This window comes from Diorhabda sublineata, chromosome 8, assembly GCF_026230105.1.
Source record: "Diorhabda sublineata isolate icDioSubl1.1 chromosome 8, icDioSubl1.1, whole genome shotgun sequence".
Classification (NCBI taxonomy): Eukaryota; Metazoa; Arthropoda; class Insecta; order Coleoptera; family Chrysomelidae; genus Diorhabda; species Diorhabda sublineata.
Window position 1 is genome coordinate 11332262 of NC_079481.1, and position 18468 is coordinate 11350729.

Consider the following 18468-nt stretch of genomic DNA (forward strand, 5'->3'; position numbering starts at 1 on the left):
TTCTCACACCAGAACTGCTAAGACAACTGCTCGGAGTGGGACTCGATTGAATCAAGATCGTCAACATCCTTCTCAAACCAGAACTGCTGAACCTCTTGATCAGCGTGGGACTCGATTGATTCAAGATCGTTAACATCCTTCTCAAACCAGAACTGCTAATACAACTGCTCGGAGTGGGACTCGATTAAATCAAGACCGTCAACATCCTTCTCAAACCAGAACTGCTGAACCTCTTGATCAGCGTGGGACTTGATTGATTCAAGATCGTTAACATCCTTCTCAAACCAGAACTGCTAAAAAAATTACTCGGAGTGGGACTCGATTGAATCAAGATCGTCAACATTCTTCTCACACCAGAACTGCTAAAACATCTGCTCGGAGTGAGACTCGATTGATTCAAGATCGTCAACATCCTTCTCAAACCAGAACTGTTGAAACAACTGCTCGGAGTGAGACTCGATTGATTCAAGATCGTCAACATTCTTCTCACACCAGAACTGCTAAAACAATTGCTCTGAGTGGGACTCGATTGAATCAAGATCGTCAACATTCTTCTCACACCAGAACTGCTAAAACAACTGCTTGGAGTGAGACTCGATTGATTCAAGATCGTCAACATCCTTCTCAAACCAGAACTGCTGAAACGCCTGATCGGCGTATGACTCGATTGATTCAAGATCGTCAACATCCTTCTCAAACCAGAACTGCTGAAACAACTGCTCGGAGTGGGACTCGATCAAATCAAGATCGTCAACATCCTTTTCAAAGAAGTGCTGCTGAAACATCTGATCACCTTGAGGTGCGACTTGAAGTTAAAGCTATGTCACAGTTTCGAGGAAGATTGAGATCTGATACGGTAACAAATCAATTGTCGAAGCATTTTTCTCATTCCGATTGATGTACCTACGAAACATGAGATTCGAACGCATTAACCGCTTCTTCAAGTGTAAAAAAACGTTGATTTCGCAGTTTATTTTTGATCTGCGGGAATAAGAAGAAATCATTGGGTGCCTAATAAAGACTGTACGGTGGATGATCCATCAATTCGATGTTTTGACTGCTCAAAAACGGTTTTGTTTGAATTTATTGTTTCGAGCACTTCTGGCAAATAAATGCGGGTGTATTGACCTTTTTACGTTGTTCTAATGGAGCGGTGAAGACGTGTCCACTTATTTTGAGAAAATAGGCGACCATTTGCTTCGAAATGCTTCGTTCGCGAACAACTTTTGTTGGATTTTTGTTGGGCTCGTCTTTAAAGACCCATACAGTCGATTGATGTTTAGTTTCGGGTTTATAAGCATGATGTTTGGAAACACCGCAATGGAATTTTTTCAGCATCGTTATGTGACATAACGTGAGACTGAGGCATACTTGGGCATCAGTTCCATTCGCATACATTCAATATTGTACGAATAATTGGCTGTCAATAAGATTTATTCGCGTTGGATACCGAAAATCTGTCAAAAAAACTTATGTCCATTGTCCATTGGTACAAATACATGCTAAAAAAATTCAATCGCTGTGCTTTAAAATATGACAGAGGACGAATCATTTTTCACCACGATAAGAAGGGATCTCCCACATCAGTTCAAACGTTTTTGAACAGTCAAAAAATCGAATTGAAATCATACGTTTATTGCAACTACAACAAACAACAATAATTTCGGGCATTCAATTTCATGATGGAAATTTCCACCATCATGCAAAGAAGGTTTAGGGTGATCTTTCGATATAAGGCAAAAAAATAAATATTTCAAATCAAATAAATTACATTGTGTGTGACTTAAAAGGGTACGGTTTTACTAAATTTCGTAAAAAAAATCTTTAATAGTTAAAAACGAAAAATCAGAAGCTTGGTTAGGTTAGTTATAAAGTTTGAGGTTATGTAAAGAAAGATTGAATACTAAAGCTGTAGATCTTTTTATCACCTACAATTTTGCTATTTAACCTTTTTAAAAACTCACCCCCTTCCATTTCCCAACTTCAAATCGCCCGTAAATTATTTTCCCTTTTAATTTTATTATATTGTTGGTGGTGTAAAAGTTTTTAATTCGAAAAATAGTGGATAAAGCTAAATAATTTCTAATTCTAGATAAAAACTGCATTCCCATTTGTCCTAACAATTTTTAAAATCAACGAGTCGTTGGTAATGTTGGTACTAATTATATTTACACTTATATTTTGATAACAAGGTTCCTATATAATCCATCACCCCCTGTAGGTATAGTAAGTAGGTTTATAATTCATCTGACACAAGGTGGCGAAGGGATAATTTGTCGGAATAAAAAAAATCCTTACTAGGATTCCTTGTTTGGTACCTAAAGATTTATTCGTATTCCCATAGATAAAAAAAATAAATTGCGAGATCAACATTTTTCTACACCTGAAGAAGTGGTTGATGAGTTCAAATCACATGATTTGGATGTACCTCAATCGAAATGGTAAAAATGCTTCGATAATTGATTCTAACACAATTAAAACTGTAATTAATTTAATGGACAATATTTAGAAAAACAATAAAGCCATATCAAAAGTAGTAACCCTCGTAAAACGTACTTTACTTTTCGAATAATATGGTGGCTAAACACCCCAGATGGGGTAACGCCGCTCTTACGAGCTTTCTAGATCTTTTTTTTTCTTTGTTTCGGGGTAGTCAGTCCCCATTCTCTTCTGCTTATATCTTGTGGCACATATCCTGCCAGGCTCGTCTATCTTTCGTTTTTTCTTGCCAGTTCCACATCCCAATTCTCTTAAGGTCGTCTTTTACCTCTTGCCACCATGTAGACCTTGATCTTCCTCTTCTTCTAGCACTTCCAGGGGTCCAATCTAATATTGAGTGCGCTACTGTTTCCTCTCCTGCTCCCCATACATGTCCCAGCCATCTTGCTCTTTGTTGTTTAATTTTTCTTACTATGTCCTCTTTAATTTCTTGTGCTATTTCATAGTTCATTCTTCTTCGGCACTCATTTTCTGTTAGTTTTACTGGTCCTAATATTGTTCTTAATATTTTTCTCTTAACAATTCTTAAGTCTTCTTCTTGCTTTTTTGTCATAGTCATAGTTTCTGCAGCATACATCATGACCGGTCTAATAACTGTTTTATATATTCTCATTTTTGTACTTTTTCCTAGTATTTTGTTTTGCAGTAGTTTTTTGTTAGCGTAATATGCCCTGTTAGCTGCTGTTATTTTTTCTTTAACTTCTGCCTCTTTATTTCCGTCACTACTTAAGGTTGTTCCTAAGTACTTGAATGTATCTACTTCCTCAAAATCAAAATTTCCAATTTTTATTTTCTGTTTACCTCCTATAATACGTTTATCTAGCCTCATTATTTTTGTTTTCTTTTCATTTATTTTGAGACCCATTTTACTGCTCTAGTACTGCTCTTTTACCTTCTAGTACTATTTCCTTTAGCATTTCTTCCATTGTGTTTCGACTTCTTGTGATAAATGCTATGTCGTCTGCATATGCTACTATTTGTCCGCTTCTAGTTTTTATTGTTCTCTTGTCTATTTTACGCATCACATATTCCAGTGCCAAATTGAACAGCGTCGTTGATAAAGCATCCCCCTGTCTTACACCCTGATTTATTTCAAATTCTTCTGTGTTCCCCACTTGTGTCCTTACTGTGACTGTTGTTTTCTTCATTGTACACTGTATTAGTTTTCTTAGTTTGGGGTGTATTCCCAGTTCTTTTAGTGCCGACATGAGCTTACTTCTTTTTATCGAATCAAACGCTTGTTCAAAATCTATGAAGAGTATTTCCACTTCCATTTTATACTCATGCGCTTTCTCCATTATCTGCTTGACCGTATAGATAGCATCTATTGTAGATTTTCCAGATGTAAACCCGGTTTGGTACTGTCCAATTATGGTTTTGGTTTGTTTTGAAATTCTTTTTTGTATGAGTGTTGACAGTATTTTGTATGCGGTGTTTAGCAGCGCGAGTCCTCTGTAATTCTTACATATCTGTTGATCCCTTTTTTGTGTATAGTAATAATTTCACCAGTTTCCCAATCCTCAGGCATTTTTTCTTCGATCCATATCTTTTTGATCAATTCATATAGCCGATATTGGAGGTCAAAGCCTCCATATTTTATTAGCTCCATATTAATGCCATCTAATCCAGGTGCTTTTCCATTGCGGCTTTTATTGATTATTTCATAGATTTCCTCTCTTGTTGGTTCATCCGTATTTTCGGTTGCATTTTCTAGATCTTCTATTTGTTGATATTCTTCATCTTGGAGTACTTCTTTATCTGTAAGTATTTCCTTAAAATATTGCGTCCATGTCATTTTGTACTGATGTTCATCTTCCGTAACTTTTCCGTTGCTATCCTTTATGCCTTTTATCTTCCCTTTATTTACCTTATTTTGTTCATTTATGCTCTTATAGAACTTCTTCGAGTTTATATTTATATTTTCCCTTTCTATTTCCTTTATTTTGCTGTCTATCCAATTTCTTTTTGCTCTTGTATTAACGCTTTTTGATTCTTTTCTTAACTCATTATATTTTTGTAAGTCCTGTTGCTTGCCAGTTTGGATCCATTTTAGTCTTGCCCCGTTTTTTTTATTTAGTATTTCATGACAATTTTCATTATACCAGCCTTTATTTGTTGTTTTTTCTTTTATTCCGACATGTTCTGCTGCTGCTTCTTTTATAAAGTCTTTGATGTGTACCCACTCCGTTTGTATATCATTTGACTTTGTCTGTTCTCTTAATTTTTTTGTTAAAGTATCTCTGTATTTTTTTCTTGCATTTGTGTGGTTCAATTTTTCAATGCTCCATTTCTTTTTTTAGCATCTCTTCTACATCTTTTAACCTTCTGCTTTATAGTTGCTGTAACTAGAAAGTGGTCCGTATCTGCGCAAGCTCCCCTAAATGTTCGGACATCCTTTACAGAGCTTTGTTTCCTTCTTGTTATTAATATATAGTCTATTTGCGTGAATGTTTTGTTGTCCGGGGCACTCCAAGTCACTTTGTGGTGGTACGGATGCTGGAATTTGATGCTGCTTATGACCATATTCGTACTTATAGCTAAATTGCACAATCTTGTTCCATTATCATTTGTTACATTGTGTACTGTATGTTTTCCTGCAACTTGTTTTATGTAATCATCTTGACCTATCTGTGCGTTAAAATCCCCCAGTACTATAGTTGTATCTTCCTTGGGTATTCCTTCGATTTCCTTCTCCAGATTCTCATATAGTTTTTTTTTCTTCTTCTTCAGCATTTTCTGTTGGTGCATACACGTTTAAGACTGATAGGTTAAAGGGGGTTGCTTTTATTCGTAAATACGCTATTCTCCCGTTTACCGCCCTGAAGTCAATTATATTGTCTTTTAGTTTTTTGCTTACTATAAAACCTGTCTCACCTTGCCCTTGTTTCTCGTTTCCTGAGTATAAGAGGGTGTACTCTTTTTTGTTTATAATTCCCTGTTCTTTCCATCTAATTTCTTGTATGGCTGCTACATCCACCTCATATTTTCTTAGTTCAGCTGCTATTTCTTCCATATTTCCTGGAGCCAGCATAGTTCTAACATTCCATGTACTAATTTTAATTTCCTTTTTTTATTTACTTTTTTATTTATTATTTTATTTTTTTTTATTTTTAGTTCTATTTCCCATTTTATTCTTGTTTTTTTACTTTTCGAATAGCCATCGTATAATCAGCAAATTCTCACAGTGATTCACAAATTGCAAACTGAGCAGTAGGAAAATATTTACACATAAACTTGACCCAGAAATTGGACACCTACAATATGGTAGCCTTATTTAAATCCCATATTTATCTTGTCGTTCATTCGCCATTGTTCTTTTGTTGTTGGTTAAGTGCACTCATAATTTTCCTTTTTTTTTCATTTCTTATTCACGTGGCGGTTAGTTAGAATCAAAGGTGAAATGTATATTCATGGCTGTGATCTGTCACAGATGGTATATCTTTTTAAATGACAAGGACGCGGGAATATAATTAAAATAGGTGAAATAACAAGTTTGTTGATAACTCGATTATTCGATAAAAAATAATAAAATATTTTTTAAAAATTAAAATATACAGGGTCTACTCTATAAGAACCGGCACAGAACAGATGCGTATGGAGAAGGGAATTTACTTATATACCAAGTTGTATCCCTGAGGAGTTATAGAGCCTCAAATTAGAGAGCAAAATTACGAAATAAATTATATTCTCTACAATCCGTTAACTTAAAAACAAATTTGGTACCAAGTTGGCTTTTTGGATTAGGTGAATTCAAATATGTTGCGATAAGCGAGGGAATTTTTGAAAAGTTATTAATACCTACAACGTGAGTTTTGCATTTTCCATTTCTATACTGCAAAAAGAAATGATCTGTTCTGACAGATCTTCTTTCTGTGAAGCTGTTTATGCCTTTTTTAGTACACCATTCCATAAAAGAATTATATTCCTTTGAATATTGTTCCCTGAATTTCTCAGGAAGGAGATTTATAGACGCTGCAGTTGCCGATTCAACATCTTCTGGTGTGCAGCTCAAAATTTCTTCACTATTACTCTCCATCACTAATACTACACTAATTTATTTGGACACAAAACGTATTTTATTGAAGAAAATAAAAGTGTGACAGTTTATCGGAGAAACGAATTTAGAAAGAAAGCGTTCACAGCCCACAGAAATTACATTCTTCATGAATTCAAATGAATGATAAAAAAACTTGAATATTATAACGGACGTAGAAACAATTTATTTCTATCATAAAAACGTCAAAAACTATTTTAATATTTTTCACTCGTTTTCCTCGCATTAAGCTCTAATTATATTATTTAAAAATGATGAATAGAATAATGATTATTTATGTTTTTGAATGAAAAGTTGTAAACTCTAAAGTTTATTTAAAATTTTATGTTTTCTAATCCAAAATCTAATTAAAACACCGCCATTTATTATTTTCACGATTTAAACAATTATCATATCGAGTGTTTATGTAAGTTCGAAAAGGAAAGTCAGCGCAATAAATTAATGCCTTCAAATTGAATAATTAACGTTTCGTTATTACATAAAAATTAATGTAGCTCGAGGATATGTACGCTTAAAACCATAATTGATATCATAAATCGACATTTGAGATTACCTGACAAACTTATGCTTTCCTTTTACGTACAATTTGATCAATATATTATAAGGATAGAGAAATGGGCATTAATTTGCGATACGTAATTTGAAAGTGAAGCCGCTTCAATATTTATTTTTTGTTACGACGTACAATTACTTTGCTTTTTACTGAACTTCGTTGGTTTATAAAAAGACAGTGGAATTGATGGAATAAAACTGAAAATATTATTTAGAATTAATAGAATACAAAAGACTATTAAATACATTAAATAGTTTCTAATGCAGAGATGAATTTATACACATTTACTTAATTTATTTATAAACTATGCACCCAAAAGTTATGGTGAACATACCATGTGCCCTTGCATTTAATAATACTTCATACAGGTACAACTTCCTTAAAAAAACAATAATCCTTGCATCCCTGACTTTCCAATATACCTTATACACTTTTTAGGAAAAACAAATATAACTTGAAACCTTCTACCCGGAAAGACGATTGGAATTGAGAAGAAATTCATTCTGCTTCGGAACAGCGAAGTGATCAGTGAAGCTACGCCGTTTCTAGAGATTCATCTCGCGCGTCGGGGTTTAATCTTTAATCCGTTGTATATTGTTTTGTTGATGTATATATGGTTTAAGTTATCGAATTTTGTTTATTGTCCTATCTCTTTATTATCTTATAAGAGTCACCGTTTACTTTTCATACTGCTGAGTATTTCAACCTGTTCACTATGACATCCAATTATTTACTGACTTCCTGATAAAAGAGCGTTCGTTTATATAAAGATATATAGGGATGCGTATTTGAAAATATAAAATTAAAAAAAAAACAGAACAAAATTTACCTGAAAGGCTCACGCTTACCAATATTCCCACGACAGGAGATAATATTTTTAACTTATTTATGCTTTCTCAAGGAGCCTTTGGACCTTGACGTTGGTGAGCGAAATTCCAAGCGTCCTGCAAAAGCAGAGACAATTACAAATCCTGCTATTCCCCTCTATGGCTATGAGGAAACTGGAACCATAGAACCCACTAGAGCCAAAACATCGGTTCCCATCGATGTCGAAGTTATGATCATTTATTTTGGCCAGGTTCAAACGTCGAAACATCAGTTTGCGGAGAAAAAAGAAGGAGAAGGACTTCGAGACGGTTCAAGTTTAAGCGACCTCGGATCTTATCGTTGCCGCAACTTCCAGTCCTCCTCCATACAGGGCTTCCAACCTGGAGGTACACCTTACAGGAGGTCTAGAACTCCTGGTGCTATGTCTATCGAGCAATAAATTGGCTTCAGAAGCCGTAAAACTCCACCAGCAGAAGGACCCAATCGGACGAAATCGGAGAGACGATCGAATCTGTAGCTAGCTAGCTCTGAGTCGAGTTGGACAATCCCATACCGGCTTCACGGAAAAAGAGCTGCTGGATTTCAATGACGAGGTGATTGGGGCCTCTATTCGGCAGCAGGACCAAAACAGCGCAATAATCATATTCTAATTAGTCAAAAGGTTCAGTCCTTAGTGCTTGCTTTATCATAAAACATCGACCTTTAGTAATGTCTAATGTAAAATATGAAGGTGCGTGGTGCAGCGAAAGCATTTCAAGTGGGGCTTCTACCCACTATTCTATTATGAACTGTGAAATTTATCACAGTATAAACATATGGTAGGTCAAATTTTGGTTTCAACAGAACACTCCACCCATACATATTTCGAGTGTCTTATTTTTTGTTGTTTTTAGAAGATGAATGTGTTATTTGATGATATTTAGAGTTGAATATAATACGGTTAAGTCGACCATAACTGAAATTTAAAAATAAAAACTTTGAATTCGTTATGGGTACATGGTTCGCTAAACTTCAAATTACGAAGGTCAATTCATTTGGTGTGAAACTTAATTTATACAAAGTAGTCCAACGAAAAACCATAACTATTAAGATTAACGTCAATTTTGTGAATAGTTCCAATATTTTTTTTGCCAAATTTTCACTTTTTCGCATATTTCAATTTATATATACGCAACCAGGATAAAAATTGGTTGCCACACATCTGCTGTAACTCATGCACAGAAATTTGACTGGTTGGTTTAATGGACAATATTCACCAATGCCTTTTGGTAAATCAGTGATATGGTGCGAATCTACCAATTACATAAGCAACTGTTATTTTTGGTTGATGAATATCAAAGGCAAAGTAAAACAATTCCTTATTTGGAAGAAGTTCTTGTGCCTTCTCCAGTTTATGGTGTTGAAGAAAATCCAAGCCCTTCTGGAAACAAAGAAATTGAAACAGAATTTACAGCATTAGTCAGTCGGCAAGCACCGAATTTGATTGAAGATCGATGATATCATAAGAGATTTGGATTTGTCCAAAAAAAAAAAGATGTTATGATCATGTCCATACACTCCAATCATACAAAGGCTTCACTCTTTTTATGATTTCGTATATCATTTCCTTTTTTTGGTAATTCTATTGCAGTGTCGAGATTTTCATAAACAAACCATTTTCCTGTGATAACTAGTTTTTTCTTCGCTTAGTCGCTTAGAATGACTAGATCGATGTCTTTGTTTTATTCTTGGGTCACTTAGATTAACCACATCGATGTCCTTGTTTTTTCTTTGTGGCACTTAGAATGACCACATCGATGTCCTTGTTTTTTCTTTGTGTCACTTAGAATGTCCAGATCGATGTTATAGAAAAAGTTCTTTCGGAAAACTAAACGGGAGAGAAGTTTTTTTCTACAATTGTAATGAACAGAAGATTGATTTAATAAATAAACACAAATTAAAAATCGATTATTTATACTTGTTTTATTTACGTTCACCCAGTATAGATTTTTATTCACTAAGACTACCGAATGGAGTTGTGTTATTCATATTATCACCAATTGTACTTTTTATACCATTCATAACACGACTTTGTATCAATATTCACATTCGCATTGTTCTTAGAAATTGTTTACACTTTCTTTGTTCATCTTTTCGAACATTCGTTGACCGCTATATTTTACTTTTGAATCATGTTGTCCAACTAGTTACTACACGCCTATAGCGGTAGAAAAATTACACGAAACGCGAACGGTGAACTGAATTTATTTCGATCCGATCGCGAATCTATTAATCCTTGCGGATATCATAATACAAGTCTATTGTTCCAAGTTTAGTAAACGTTTTCCTAATTTCCTATTCAAATTGATACTAGACTGATAAACGTGCTTGATATTATTTCTATTTCAATCATACTACTGGGCAAAAGTTTTCGTCCACCCTATAATTTACGTTATAGACAAAACGATCGATTTCCATATTTCCAAGAACTATACAGAGTGTGGCAAAATAATAAAAGCAAAAGAGGGTTACATCAATGAAATAAGCATTTAAGTATGTATATTTTTATTTGTTGTGTTATATATAGGGTGGGAAAAAACTTTTGACCGGTAGTGTACATGATGACGTCAAAAATGTAATACAAAGTTTTTTTATTATTTATTTTATTCAACAATACCGAGAACTTTTCCTTGAATTTATTGTTCCTACATAAAGAGTTTGTCGGGGTTTACAATTCATGTTAAAAATAAGTTTTTTGGATGATATTTACAAAGAACGTGGTCACTGATGATTACCACGTTAAAAACTCACCCTGTATAAAACAAAAATAATTTTTATAACGATAGTTTTTTGCTTTTTAGATATTTTTCATTGTTATCCGATCAGTCTTAATTCACTATTAGTAATAGGTCATTGACTGTTTCAAAATTACGTCAGTGTTTATAAATGAGCAAATATAATAAAAAAGCGGTTTGTTTGTTCGCCGGTATAAGGAGTGAGTGAAAAAAATATGCTTAACAATAAGAAAGATTCTTATGATTTATGTGAAATGTAAACCTCGAGTGTTTTTGCTGCGTCTTTTTTCGGATAATTCTCGCTCGCGGTTCATATATGATTGATTAAAATGAATCGAAAGTAGTCCCAAAATATTGAAGCTATGACTTTTTTTGTGTTTTCCGAGGTCTTTGCTTTTTTGCCACGGACTCTCCATTCTGATGCTACTTCATTTAATCTCTTTTGGATGTTGGTTTTGGATGTTGGTTTTGGATGTTGGATCATAGTAAAAACAAAGTTGGAATTGATTCCAGTCTCTATTTCACGAAAATTTAGCAACATGAGTGTAAAACTGACAAAAACAACATTATTAATGGCGTTCTTGCCATAAAAGAAAGTTTTTCAATATATACTGTCTTTATTTCAACACTCTTTTCAGTATGTCTAAATACAGCATGCTTGAATTCAACGTGGCAGTTGAATCTCTTGTCTCTTCACTCGGCCTACAGCTTTGCGATAAAAAAATAGTCGAATAGGGATAGAGCAGAACTGTATGGTGGGTGTTCGATTTCTTGGAAGCCACATTCGTGCGTAATAGCCTCGGAAAACGAAGCCGTGTCGACTGGAGAATGATCATGAAGCAAGCAAACACCTCGGTTAGTTTTTCCGCTTCTTGTTATTAAAAATATTGTAACTACCACTTTATTTGTGTTTTTCGAGACATTTGCTTTTTTGGCCCCAAACTCTCCTTTCTGATGCCATTCCACTGAATCTCTTTTGGATGTTGAATCATAGTAAAAATTAAAGTTGCAATTGATTGCGGTAAAGCTCTAAAAATCGCTCACAACAATCTACCCGAGCTGCTTTTGCACTGCGCTGAGAGCTCGAGGCATCCACACTAATTTTTGTCATATTTTATTACTCATGTAGGATCCTCAGAACACTCATGCAGGTCTGCCAACTTATCTTGTTATTATGCGCTGGTCTCCCAAAATAGTTTTACAGAACAACCGGCCTCGTGGATCATCTCCTGTTTTTCATTTGTGTAGGTGTTAATCCTTTAGTCAAAAATTTTGTAACAGATCGAAACTCAATTTTTCAAAACAACTTGACTGATTGGTCGTTCGAACTCTACTAGAATAAATTGGATCGAAGCAAATTGAGACTTTATGTAAAATATTTTGAGAGTTGTCACTGATACGCGCATAAAGTTTTTCGCGAACGCACTCTATTTACTAAAACTCATTGTCCATACTTTCTAGTTAAGCCAAAAATAAAAATTGAAGTAGTAGTCGATAACACATCGAACTTTTTGTTCAATAGTCAACACCGCCAAACATACATTCATTTATTGACAAATGACGTTGAAATTTCACATAACATGAAAATCTGATGTACCAATCTAGGAAAATAAAAAGATACCATTCGATTTACGCTCGCAGTTTAAATGCATCAGTCCTAGTTGAGTTTTTGTGAGCAAAATATATATATATATATATATATATATATATATATATATATATATATATATATATATGTATATATGTATATCGACCGACCTCTACTCTAATCAAATACATCGAAGCAGACATCGCCAGACATACATTAATTTATTGACATATGACGTTGAAATTTCAAATGAACATAAAAATCAGTTGTACCAATCTAGGAAAATAAAAAGGTACCGATACGATTCACGCTCGCAGTTTAAATGCCTCATCAATTACATTTTTTATAAACCGTTACCGATTAGACCGAAGCGATTTCCTAGAATTTTTGGAGTTCTGAAAGTGTACAAAAAGTACTTCCGATTTATGAAAAACTCTTAGGTTGCCATCGAAAGTTTTCTCGTAAAAAGTTATTTTCCAAAAAAAGTGTGTCTTGGCGCGATTTTCTGATTTCCGCCAGGTTTATAGAACCATAACTTATCATCGGTTCTGGTACAAGTATGATAAGCCACAAATTGTACACATAAACTATAGATATTACGAGAAATCAATTTATCATATCGAACCATAGATAACTTTGTTCAATAGATTTCATTAAGATCAATCTGTGTGTGAAAAGTCTTGATGAGTTAGGTTAGGTGCGATTAGAATTACAGAGTTAAAAATATTGTGGTTGGAAACTTTGTTGTCGCGATTGAAATGAGAGATCCATTGGACCACACCTTAATGTATCTATTAATATTTTAAAGTGTTTATAGAATACAATAAGAATTTATTGTTAAATTAAGATATCGTTCCGCTTCAAACGCCTTAAATTTTTCACATGACATTGGTGCAGACCACAACGATTGAAATTGTGCTTATTATATGCAAGGCTCTCAATTACCTCGTGTATTTATCTTATTAACACGTAGCTAAGTTCATTGTTTTGTTTGAATCGTAATTTTTAACATAAGGTCAACCTTTTTGTAGTTCTCTGCTTTTGTTCTGTTATTTGAAATGATCTAATCATTCTAAATATTTGAACAAATATTTAACGTACATCGAAGCTGTTTCTCGAAGGTCCAATTAGTTATGTAAAACAATAAATTACGAAATGTTGTTAATCTTATATAACAATCGAACTATACAGTGTGGAAAACTGCTCTTCCAACTATTAGATCTTTAATTGAATTAGTCATTTGAGAAACGGCTCATGTCCATTTTTTACCAAAATTTGAGTTGTTCATTTGAAATTTTATCGAGTTTCATTACTCTAATAAACATGTAGGGGTAAAGTTTAAGTGAAAAACTTTATTAGAGGACTCAATGAACAAACTTTTTTCTTAAAAAAAATCCTACGCTCCAAAATATATACCAAATTAACGACTTTTGAAGTACTGTAAGTGTATAGAAAGTACTTACTTACTGGAAAAAACCTTGTGTTTCCATTGATATTTTTCTGGGAAAATGAGATTTTGTTTGTAGAAAAAAAGTCTTATCGCTATTTTCTGATACTTAACATGATAGTATTTTATTATCAAAAGTTTTTTGGAAGGAATTTCGTAAGGGTTGAAATATATAAATGAAAATGCAAGGAAACCCGTCGATTTTCCGTCATCTTTTGATTCCTGCCAATATAACTGATGATAAGTTATAGTTCTATAAACATGACAGAAATCAGAAAATGTCGATGGTAACCCAAGAGTTTTTTACGAATCAGAAGTAGTTTTTCTATACTTTCAGTATCCCAGAAGGTTTCAGAAAATCGCTTGGATCCAATTCCTACCAGTTTATAAAAAAATGTGATTAAAAGAAGAAAAACTTGTATTTGGCAAAAGATAGTTTTTGCTCACAAAAACTCAACTAGGACTGATGCATTTAAACTGCGAGCGTAAATCGAATGGTATCTTTTTATTCTCCTAGATTAGTACATCTGATTTTCATGTTCATGTGAAATTTCAACATCATTTGTCAATAAATGAATGTATGTCTGGCGGTGTTTACTATTGAACAAAAAATTCGATGTGTTATCGATTACCACTTCAATTTTTATTTTTGGCTTAACTAGGAAGTGTGGACAATGAGTTTTAATAGAGTGTATTCGCGAAAAACTTTATGCGCGCATCAGTGACAAGTCTCAACAAATTTTATACAAAGTCTCAATTTGCTTCGATCCATTTTATTCTAGTAGAGTTCGAACGACCAATCAGTCAAGTTGTTTTGAAAAATTGAGTTTCGATCTGTTACAAAATTTTTGACTAAAGGATTAACACCTACACAAATGAAAAACAGGAGATGATCCACGAGGCCGGTTGTTCTGTAAAACTATTTTGGGAGACCAGCGCATAATAACAAGATAAGTTGGCAGACCTGCATGAGTGTTCTGAGGATTCTACATGAGTTATAAAATATGACAAAAATTAGTGTGGATGCCTCGAGCTCTCAGCGCAGTGCAAAAGCAGCTCGGGTAGATTTTTGTGAGCGATTTTTAGAGCTTTGCGCAATCAATTGCAACTTTGGTTTCTACTATGATCCAACTTCCAAAAGAGATTCAGTGGAGTGGCATCAGAAAGGAGAGTCTGGGTCCAAAAAAGCAAATGTCTCGAAAAGCACAAATAAAGTGGTAGTTACAATATTTTTAATAACAAGACGCGGAAAAACTAACCGAGGGGTGTGCCCTTGCTTCCCACCCACCATATAGCCCTGATCTGTCCCTATTGACTATTTTTTTATCGCATAGCTACAGGTTGAGTGAAGAGACAAGAGTTTCATCAGCCACGTTGAATTCAAGCAAGCTGTACTTATACATACTGAAAAGTATGTTGAAAATGACAGTATATATTGAAAAATAATTATTTTTGGAAAAAACGTCATTGATAAGGTTGTTTCTGTGAGTTTTACACTCATATTGCTAGATTTTCGTGAAGTAGAGACTGGAATTAATTGCAACTTTGGTTTGTACTATTATCCAACATCCAAAAGAGATTAAATGAAGTGGCATCAGAATGGAGAGTCCGTGGCAAAAAAGCAAAGACCTCGGAAAGCACCAAAAAAGTGATATTTACAATATTTTGGAACTTCTAGGGTATCCTTTTGATTCATTCATATAAAAACTGCGAGCTCGGCATATTACTCTGAATTGATAATTAATGGCAACAATATTTTTGGACAACGATGGTATCCTTTTCTTATTACTCTGACTTAGGCGATCGCACTAAACAATTATCGAAAAAAGGAGCTGCAAAATTAGTCGAGGTTTGCGCATGCTCCATGACAATCCTCCAGTCCATTTCCAAGGTACACGAATTTGATCTGATCTGGCCCCGTTGGACTAATTTTTGTTCACAAAGCTAAAGGCAGAGTAAAAAGTTAAAGACAGAAGCATAGAAGCTTTAGTCAGACGTTCTGAAAAACGTGTGGAATTGAAAAATAACACGTTTTCCATACCCTAGTTGAAAGTATTTATCAACCTAACTAAATACATAATTTCGGTATAAATACTAAAAAAATTGAAAATTACTAATTTTTGCTTACTTTTAAAAGCTATTTGAATAAGTTTCTCAAGTCTCAGTTTATCAAATTTTTTGATTTCGCGTGAAAGGGTTAACCTCTTTAATACAAAAGAAACTCAAAATTGTAAAAAGAAACAAATTTGGCCCTACAAGATGGCGCTTAAAATGTTTCTTCTACTTAAAAAATATGTTAAAAGGTAATTTCGTTATAAACCTTTAACTTTAAACTTCTGACCGTCCGTATAAATCTATTACTGTTTTTTATCTTCTTGTTTTTTCATTACATTATACACCCTGTATTCATTCATCAAATTAATGTATATGAAAGAAGCTCATTCATATGTTAATTTATCCATTTTTATAAGGACAAAAGTACCTGAAATATAATGCACATGTTGTTTCACCATCTGACGTTTAACTCGATACTTCGGAATGATGAGGAAATGAAAAGATCGCACGCCTTTTATGGTTTGGTGGTCATGATATGAGAGAAAAAACAATGGTTTTGTTTTGTCGAAAGAAATGCACTATACTAAAGATGCAAACTAATTGATATGAAGAGTGTCTTCAGGCTCGCGGCTGGCACACAAACAAATTCATGGATAAAATATTTGATAACAAAATCCATACTTAACCTTTCAGTAAGCGCAGCGGGCAAGGGAAAGGTCCAGACAGAAGAAGAATTTGATGATGAAGAGGAAACAACAGGAACCATTTTGTAGATCTGAAGATAGCGATACAGAAGAAGAAATCGAACAGCTACCATAGTTCAGTTCCCAGAGGATTTCACCTTACAAAAGGTGGGGTAGAAGATTTCATTTTTTTATTCCGTTTTAATGGGTTTAAAAAGTAAAATATCAAAAATGTGTTTAAATCTGGGCTCGGCACAACTATTGGTAGACGAAAAACTCGATATTTTCGGACATTTTTCGATTTTTTCGCAATATCTCGAAAAGGAGTGGTTTTAGCAAAAAATAGTTTCTACACAAAGCTGTATTAAATTAAATTCTCTATAAATTTTATATTGAGTAACGCCTTCGTTTGTTGTGTGTTATTGCGACACATGCATTCTTCGATTCTTTTTTTGACTTAGATTTTTGTCGAATAAGGTTCTCCACACCCCCTCTCTCCGAACCTCCCTTCCTACTTAGATATATTCGAAAGGATGACTCTAATTAGACTGGAGGACTGATAGATGCTAAGCTGAACAAATCAGAAGTTTTACATTATTTGTAGAAAATAAAAAATATGCATAAATTTGCTCAAAATCCCGAAATATGCAAAAATATGCTCAAATATTTTAAATATGCTCAAACGTCTAAAATATGCAAAAATATGCTAAAGTGTCTAAAATATGCAAAAATATGCTCAAATTTCTAAAATATACAAAGATAGGATTAAATGTCTAAAATATGCAAAAATATGCTCGTATGTTTAAATATGTTCATATGTCTAAGAGATGCAAAATTATGCTCAAATGTCTACAATATGCAAAAATATGCTTAACTGTCTAAAATATGCAAAAATATGCTTAACTGTATAAAATATGCAAAAATATGCTCAAATTTCTAAAATATACAAAAATATACTCGTATGTCTAAAATATGCAAAATTGTGCTCGTATATCTAAAATATGCAAAAATATACTCGTATGTCTAAAATATGCAAAATTGTGCTCAAATGTCTAAAATATGCAAAGATATTCTCAAATGTCTAAAATATGCGAAAATATGCTCAAGTGTCTGAAATATGCAAAAATATGCTCAAATGTCTACAATATGCAAAGATATGCTTAACTGTCTAAAATATGCAAAAATATGCTCAAATTTCTAAAATATACAAAGATAGGATCAAATGTCTAAAATATAGAAAAATATGCTCGTACGTCTAAAATATGCAAAAATATGCTCGTATGTCTAAAATATGCAAAATTATGCTCAAATGTCTACAATATGCAAAGATATGCTCAAATGTCTAAAATATAGAAAAATATGCTCGTATGTCTAAAATATGCAAAAATATGCTCGTATGTCTAAAATATGCAAAATTATGCTCAAATGTCTACAATATGCAAAGATATGCTCAAATGTCTCAAATATGCAAAAATATGCTAAGTGTCTGAAATATGCAAAAATATGCTCAAATGTCTACAATATGCAAAAATATGCTCAAATGTCGAAAATATGCAGATATGTCAAATGTCTAAAATATGCTCAAGTGTCTGAAATATGCAAAGATATGCCCAAATGTCTAAAATATACAAAAACATGCGCAAATGACTATAATATGCTCAATTTTCTAAAATATGCAAATTAAATTTGCGATTTTATTCATCATACACACTTAAAAATGTTAGAAATGATTTTATAATGATGGGGGTAGGTCGGAAAAAATGAAAAAACTTCTTTGTTAACTTCTCTTCACTAGAACCACTCCTTTTCGAAATATTGCGAAAATACCGAAAAAAAATATTCGAAAAAATCGAGGTTTTTCGTCTACCAAAAGTTATGTAGAGCCTGGATTTCATAAAGTTAATGCGAAGAATAAATCTAAAATTGATGATTTTTGAGGTTCCCTATTCGAACCAAACATGCCAGATATAATACAGCTTTTTAGCTA

At 33.5% G+C, this 18468-nt stretch overlaps 2 protein-coding genes across 2 annotated transcripts; both read right to left on the reverse strand.

Moving 5' to 3' along the window:
* Positions 1 to 3365: 3365 nt before the first annotated feature.
* On the reverse strand, positions 3366 to 3773 carry LOC130447902 (uncharacterized). Its single transcript, XM_056784950.1, has one exon. The coding sequence runs from the start codon at positions 3771 to 3773 to the stop codon at positions 3366 to 3368; it is 408 nt and encodes a 135-aa protein (XP_056640928.1).
* A 994-nt stretch (positions 3774 to 4767) lies between these two features.
* On the reverse strand, positions 4768 to 5530 carry LOC130447903 (craniofacial development protein 2-like). Its single transcript, XM_056784951.1, has 2 exons — positions 5315 to 5530; positions 4768 to 5235 (listed from the first exon to the last, which is right to left on the reverse strand). The coding sequence occupies exons 1-2, from the start codon at positions 5528 to 5530 to the stop codon at positions 4768 to 4770; spliced, it is 684 nt and encodes a 227-aa protein (XP_056640929.1).
* Positions 5531 to 18468: the final 12938 nt, after the last annotated feature.